At 59.6% G+C, this 7,508-nt stretch overlaps 3 protein-coding genes across 3 annotated transcripts; all 3 read left to right on the forward strand.

Moving 5' to 3' along the window:
• Positions 1 to 1,090: 1,090 nt before the first annotated feature.
• On the forward strand, positions 1,091 to 3,476 carry J7T54_008302 (Pre-mRNA-processing factor-like protein; the record flags this gene model as incomplete). Its single annotated transcript, XM_051509071.1, has 4 exons — positions 1,091 to 1,162; positions 1,218 to 1,537; positions 1,991 to 3,229; positions 3,299 to 3,476. 4 exons carry the CDS (start codon positions 1,091 to 1,093, stop codon positions 3,474 to 3,476), a joined length of 1,809 nt encoding a protein of 602 aa, XP_051359940.1.
• Positions 3,477 to 4,195: 719 nt separating this feature from the next.
• J7T54_008303 (uncharacterized protein) lies at positions 4,196 to 4,864 on the forward strand (the record flags this gene model as incomplete). Its single annotated transcript, XM_051509072.1, has 1 exon — positions 4,196 to 4,864. One exon carries the CDS (start codon positions 4,196 to 4,198, stop codon positions 4,862 to 4,864), a length of 669 nt encoding a protein of 222 aa, XP_051359941.1.
• Positions 4,865 to 5,558: 694 nt separating this feature from the next.
• Positions 5,559 to 7,037, forward strand: J7T54_008304 (uncharacterized protein; the record flags this gene model as incomplete). The annotated part of the gene is made up of 1 exon (XM_051509073.1): positions 5,559 to 7,037. One exon carries the CDS (start codon positions 5,559 to 5,561, stop codon positions 7,035 to 7,037), a length of 1,479 nt encoding a protein of 492 aa, XP_051359942.1.
• Between the last annotated feature and the right edge of the window lie 471 nt (positions 7,038 to 7,508).

A 7,508-nucleotide genomic window follows, 5' to 3' on the forward strand; every position in this document is an offset into this window, starting at 1 on the left:
AGACACAGACAGGGCTATCGATGTTGAGACTCTGGCCAGTCGTATTGACGGTTTGGGCCTTTGGCGTGTGATTAAGATAGGTTGGGTCTTTGTAGCGAAGGTTAGGTGGAGGATGGTCGAGCGTTGGTACGTGTAGTTCGTGTTGGGCGACGTCAGCTACCAGGGATGGATCATGGAATGGAGCTGCTGATTCCCGAACAGCCCAAGAGCAGGACGCGGTTCAGCACTGTGAGTAGGTATGTACTACAGCATCTCCAGAGTCAGGAATCACTCAAGTACATAAAATCATGATGCCCTTTGTTTTTCGGTTTTAAATTATAATTTTTTTCTTTTTGGTAAGTCGGCAACATTGACAACTCGGGCCATGTCTTCTTCCCGAGAAGCAGTCTCACACGTACGAACAGTGGCATCCATGAGTTCAGGGGGATATCAGGATCCAGCATCGAGACGCCCATGTCATCCAGCAGATGTACTTGACTGCCATCACTCACAGTGAGCTCACTTGAGCTTGCGCCTGTCCAGCTCAAAGTCGTCGTAGAATGCAAGGAGAGAGATTGAGCTGAGTGGCCCCACGTCGCACCAAATCTACTGCACTCCAAGCGTCTATCAAGTCGAGAAGAACAAACTGTGCCATTGAGACCAAATGGCAACGAGCAAGAAAAAGTAGCTTTAAAAGGGGCTTCAGATTCGAAGTTGAGATCATGCTCCTCATTGAGGAGCGTTCATTCTCTTCCTATCATATGTTTATGTTGAGAATCATCACAAGCCATGAGGAAGAAGAAGAAAGCCAGACATTTTTTTCGCGTGCGTCGCGCGAATATCAAGCCCACTGTGGTCTGCTGAGTCATCCTATCTCGGAGACATGTGGGCGCTGGTTGACGTGCAGAATCCGGGAGCCGACCAATCAACGCGCCCAGGGTCGAACCTCCAGTCGCTGGCTCGTTCAGCCTCGTACCGTCGCATCATCATCACCAGCACAAGCACCTCGTTGTCCTCAAGTCAAAAACCAACCACAACAGCCACAAACTGACGCATCGCGACACCGTACATACGACAACTGCGTCTCAATCACACACAGGCCGCATCTACCATGGGCGACTTTGCGCTGTATGGCGGCTCCGATGAGGAGTACGCCGCTGTGCGCAAACACAATGCAGAACTGGTGCGTCGCGAGCGCGCAGCCCCTCATGGCGCAATGCTGACCATATCCCCTGTAGGAAGCCGATCCAGACTCGTTCGAGAACTGGGACAACTTCATCAACGCGGTCACTGCGCTCGAGGGCGGCCTCAACAGAAACTCCAGCCCCCAGGCATTGGCGACCTTTCGCGACGCCTACGACCGCCTGCTCGCCAAGTTCCCGCTCTTCTTCGGCTACTGGAAGAAGTATGCCGACGCCGAGTTCAACATTGCCGGCCCAGAGTCGGCCGAGATGGTGTACGAGCGTGGCGTCGCCGCCATCATCAGCTCGGTCGACCTGTGGACGGAGTATTGCTCTTTCAAGATGGAGACGACGCACGACCCCCAGCTCGTCAGAGAGTAAGTATAGCCGACGGGATATCAACCCCTCCTTTCCCCTTTGCCATGCATAACATTACATTACATGCTCGAAGCGCGATGCGAAACAACCAGCCTACCTACTACCTATCTACCTGCCTGCCTGCCCACCCACCTCAGAAGCCCGGGCGCAAGGAAAGCCTCTGAATGACGGGCGGTTTGATGGTGAGATCCTTGCCTGCAGCAGGCCTACCCTCCCGCCGGATTGCTCTCTCACGCTTTCTGATCAGGCATTGTTCATGGTACGCGGGGACAAGTGACGAGTCTCACCTACCTACTTGATTCACCCGGCGCTTGGTATATCATCGCTCGGCGAGCACAGTTCCAAAACTCTTCACACGGCCAGCCCATCTTGTATTGCTCTCCCTCCCCCCAGCCCCTCTCCGCGAGTTCCCGGCCCCGTCGCGGTGAAGACTTTGCTGACTTGACCAACAGACTCTTTGAGCGAGGCGCGGCCTGCGTGGGACTCGACTTTCTGGCGCATCCGTTCTGGGACAAGTACATTGAGTACGAGGAGCGACAGGAGGCGCGAGACCGCGTGTTTGCTCTGCACGTCCGCATCATCGCCATCCCCATGCACCAGTATGCTCGCTACTACGAGCGCTTCCGCGGCCTCTCGCACCAACAGCCCCTGACAAGCCTGGCTGCCCCCGAGACGCTGGCGCGGTTCCGGAGCGAGTGCGAGGCAGAGGTCGCCGCGCTCGGTTTGCCGCCCAAGCCGGAACTGGAGCTTGAGCGGGATGTCCGGACCAGGATCGACAGCATGTACTATGAGACCTTTACGAGAACCCAGAGCGAAGTGTCCAAGAGATGGACCTTTGAGTCTGGTGTCAAGCGCCCCTACTTCCACGTCACCGAGCTGGAGCACCCGGCGTTGCAGACCTGGCGAGACTACCTCGACTTTGAGGAGGCCGAGGGGGACGCGGCCCGCATCGTCTGCCTGTACGAGCGCTGCCTGACGACGTGCGCGCTGTACGACGAGTTCTGGTTCCGGTATGCGCGCTGGATGCACGCGCAAAAGGGCAAGGCGGAGGAGGTGCGGCACATTTACATGCGCGCGAGCACGCTCTTTGTGCCCATCAGCCGTCCGGGCATCCGCCTCATGTGGGCGTACTTTGAGGAGAGCTGCGGCCGGGTGGACGTGGCCAAGGACATTCACGCGGCCATACTCCAGGGGCTCCCGGACGCGGTCGAGGTCATCAAGTCGTGGGCCAACCTGCTGCGCCGGCAGGAAGGACTCGAAGCGGCGGTGCAGCTCTTCAGGTACCACATCAACACGCCGACGGTCGACATGTACACCAAGGCCGCTCTGGTGGCCGAGTGGGCGTGGATGGTCTGGCAGACGAGGCGCCAGGCCGACGCGGCGCGCGAGATCTTCACCGAGAATGTGCAGTGGTACGCGGACAGCCGCATGTTTTGGGAGCGATGGTTCCAGTTTGAGCGCGAGCAGCCCCGCCACCCCGGTCCATCGAGCCAAGCAGACCAGAAGCCTCACAAGGAGCAGGTGGGCCGCCTGCAGCGCATGCGCCATGTGCTGGACGAGATGAGGAATCGCAGTCGGTTGTCAGCGGCCGTCAAGATGCAGCTGGCCCAGGTGTATCTCGACTACCTGGTGCAGTGCGGCGGCTCCAGGGCCATGAAGGAGTTCCTCGCGCTAGATCAGGAGATGTTTGGGTAAGCTTCTCCACTGCACCGTTGCCACTTGTCGCGTCCGCTAACATGTTCCCTCCCCCCCTCTTCTAGGCCTGCGTCTGTAGCAAACATTACCAAGAGATCTGGAGATGTCAAGATCAATGGGGCGCCGGCTCCTGGGGAGCTCGATGCTGCGTCGAGAGCGAGGGCCGAGGCGAGACACTACAATTTCTTCGAGTTGCATACGCTTCCTGATGCGGAGGCACAGGGTCCAGCGGACTTTAATTAATCTACGAGTTAGGGACAATGGAAAAATGGCCTGTTTGATGATGCCAACATTCTGGGCTTTGCTTGCGTGCGGGAACTGACATGAAGCGACGCAGTGCCAGCTCTCCGACTGCGCTCTACTCTACCCCTCCTTCCCTTGACCCCCGTCGAGGTATGTTTGCCTGCTTGCTCACAAACGCGTGAGCTGGCATTGCTGCGATGGTTATGCGGTTGGTGGGTGAGCGAGGAATGCGCTGGCTCACCCTCACCTGCAGACGAGGCGCCAAAACCGGACCCGGACCGCATTTCCAGCCAACGAGCCGCGGCCATTCCTCGTTCGCATGCAGACCGATCACAAGGGCATCAGACTACGGCGATAAGCAGGCGGCCAAGGGACGACAAGGCGAGACGGCTGACTGGCTGCGCAGATCAACATCGGTCGAGGACAGAGGCCACCACCACCACCACCACCACCACCCCGGTGACTCGGATTGGGGGACATGACATTGCGTAATCGCCGTTGGTGCGCAGTGTCACTGAGACATGCAGTCGGAGATGGCGTGGCCCTGGGTGCACGCACGCATGCAAGAAGCATGTACTAAAGGGGCGCATGCCACTCTGGATTGCGAGCGAGTGGAATCGTCAAACTTACATGTACTTGCGTCCCTGATCGCCCTCGAGTGAGCTGGCGCACCACACCGATCGCCTCGTCTTTAAAAAGCCCGCGCAGGACGTGGAGAGATGCCCTCAACCGTCCATCCTCCCACTCCGCCCGCGTCTGACGACGAGACACCTCCCCGCAGCAAGCCTACCAACAGCCCCATGCAGTGCTACAACGCGTCCAAGCGTACCACGGGCTCGGGCTCGGGCTCGAGCTCGAGCTCAAGCTCACGCGCAGGCCCATCTCGGCAGACGCAGGCAGACGCGCAGATGGAGCACCAAGACTGCACGGGGTGCCTGAACCCACTGCCCCGGGACCGCGAGGCAGTCGAGCGTGCACACGTCCTCGAGAGCCTCCCCGACGCCTCGCAGAGCAACTACAGCGGCGCGACGGCCGGTCCGGGGGTCACGCAGTTCAACAACTTCCTCGTCCAGGTGCAGGGGGGTGGCGGGGACCACGGGCCCGACGACGACCTGACGTCCATGTGGCCGTTTGTGTCGAGCAGGACGGAGCGGGCGCGGCACATGGGGGCCTGCAAGACGGGGGTGGGCAAGCAGATCAACGGGCCGGCGCTGCTCATCTCGGGGCGTGCGTCCAAGGCGCCGCTGCCGACGATTACGATTCCGCGGCAGACGCATATTGATCCGGTCATGTCGATGGGTCTGGGGGCGGAGGGCATGGCGTCTGCGGTGGCGGCAGAGGATGCGGCGCAGGTGAATGGCGGGTTTATCTTGTTTCAGGGCGAGTGATGGCTGCTGTGATAGGATACTTGGGGGGTTGTCAGGAAGAGAGGGTTGAGCAAAGGGATGCCGTAGAGTTCGGGGAGCATCGGCCACTGCTCGATGGAGCATTGGTCACACGCGTTGTCTGCGCAAAGACTACTCTTTTCATGATTGCGTACTCATCGATTGGATTGTGTACAAGTCAGCATTGTGAGCCTCGTCCTTCATCGCCAATGCCTGCCAAGATCCTACCTACCAAGCGCACTGTAAGTAGTACATGTACCATTCATCGGCAATGGAGTCCCGAGTCCCGCGAGTCCCCACGTCCCACGAACTTCAGTCCTCTCTCCTCCTCCCTCGCCCCGAAGCGACCCAATGCCACGATCTGGCCTCTCATTCCCCTTGCAAGAGCCGAAGGGCTGTGGGGAAGCCCCAGAAACCCCGCGCCGAACGAAAGGGACGGGGATGACGAGCCAAAAGAGGCTCCGAGAGTGAATGGGATGGCTCGGCCAGGCTTGCCAGCTGCCCAAGTCGGGAATCCCCTCCAACGCCGATTGGTGCGCATCGTCGGCAGTCAGGATCGGACCAGGGGTTCGACCACATTGACCCGGCGCGCATTGGAGGCTTGGCCACGGAGTGCATGTATTGAAAAGAGGGCAAATGACTCACTCACAAGGTAGGTGGTTTCCGCCATGCCCACTGTACAGTCCTCCTCCTCGCCATGAATTTCCTCAGCACGCTCTGGTCCCTGGTCCTCGTGACCACGACCACGACCACGACCACGACCACACTGGCCAGTCCCACGCCCTCCAGCATGGACGTCCGCTCCCATCTCGAGGCACGCGCCGGACAATCACTCGAGGCTTCCTCGCCCGCTGTCTCGTACACCAACACCCTCATCGAGCAGCGTGCCGACCCGCACATCTACAAGCACACGGATGGCCTCTACTACTTCACCGCCAGCGTGCCCGCCTACGATCAGGTCATCCTGCGTCGCGCCGAGACCATTGAGGGCCTCCGCGACGCCCCCGAGACCGTCGTCTATGAGCGCACCGCTACCGAGGGCCCCGGCAGCGGCTACATCTGGGCGCCCGAGATCCACCACATTGACGGGAAGTGGTACATTTACGTCGCCTTTGAGCAGGGCCAGCGTGGCTCCTGGGCCATCCGCCCCGTCGTCTTGGAGGGCACGGGCGACAACCCCCTCGAGGCCACCTGGGAGAACAAGGGCGTCATCGACACGGGCATGGACGACTTCTCGCTCGACATGACCTACTTTGAGGTCAACGGCGTCCGCTACCTCTCCTGGGCCCAGGCAGACGCCAGCTTCGGCTCGGGCACAGGCCTCTTCATCGCCAAGATGGTCAACCCCTGGACCCTCGAGCTCCCCTCCGTCGGCATCTCCTACCCCACGCTCGCCTGGGAGCGCGTCGGCCACAACGTCAACGAGGGCGCCTATGCCATCGTCCGCAACGGCAAGGTCTTCCTGTCCTACTCGGCCAGCGCCACCGACCACAACTACTGCGTTGGCCTGCTCACCGCCGACGAGACGGCCGACCTGACGGACCCCAACGTCTGGAGCAAGGCCCAGGCGCCTGTCTTTGAGAGCTACGAGCCCACGGAGAACTGGGGACCGGGTCACAACTCGTTTACGAAATCCGAGGATGGCCTGAGCGACGTCTTTGTGTACCACTCTCGCGGCTACAAGGATATTGTAGGCGACCCCCTCAACAACCCGGACCGACGCACGCGCGTGCAAAGGTTGTACTGGAAGGCAGACGGCACCCCTGACTTTGGCATCCCCGTCGCGGAGGGCAAGACACCTGTCAAGCTCGCCGCTGCCGGGGGCCATCTGGCCAATAACGGGGACGGTGAACCCATTGTCGTCTCGATGGGGGCGAGCCTGGGACAGACGCTGTTCCGCGTCAACGAGCCTGGTCTGGCGGGGGAGGGCTCTGTCAGCTTGGAGAGCGGTAACTTGCCTGGACACTTTATCAGCAACCAAGACGGTCGTGCCGTGCTGGTCAGTGCGTCGGACTCTGACGCGTTCAAGGCGGCTGCGAGCTTTGAGCAAGTGGCTGGCCTGGCTGGGCAGGGTGTCTCCTTCAAGTCGGGCGATCTGTATCTGAGTGCTGGGTCCTGCGGTGTCAAGTTTATTGAGGCACCGACGGAGGAGGGGGCCACTTTTACTGAGGAGTAGTGGCACCAAAAGATTCTTTCGTCAGTGCCATTATAGACCTATGGGACCTGGCGGCATGTTTGCGTCCCCATTGATCATGTCACCTCTCGTTCAGAGAGTGTACAACCCTGAATGATCGCGTCTGTGCCGGTGCTTGTGTCAATGCAAGGTCGTGATATTGTGGGAAGCTCAGCTCAGCCCTGGCTGCGCGGCCCTTTGAATGAATGCGAATGTCCATGCCCATCCATGCCTTTCCTGCCTGCCCCTGGCTAGATTTCAGGTAGTCAGCTCAGCAATGCCTTGTGGGATCCCGCGTGTCGTGGGCCCATCTGTCTCCCACCGGGCACTGTGCATTACTGAACATTCTTCTTTGGCCTGTAGTCTGGTTAGAGATGTATGGCTTCTGTACGTATGACCACGACGGTGGGAAGTCACGCGCAGCTTGTCATATTCAGTTGGATAGTTGCCATATTGTGTGTGCCTGTCTCAAGA

This window comes from Emericellopsis cladophorae (assembly GCF_022114955.1).
Source record: "Emericellopsis cladophorae strain MUM 19.33 chromosome Unknown NODE_53_length_152837_cov_119_966064, whole genome shotgun sequence".
In the NCBI taxonomy this organism is placed as follows: Eukaryota; Fungi; Ascomycota; class Sordariomycetes; order Hypocreales; family Bionectriaceae; genus Emericellopsis; species Emericellopsis cladophorae.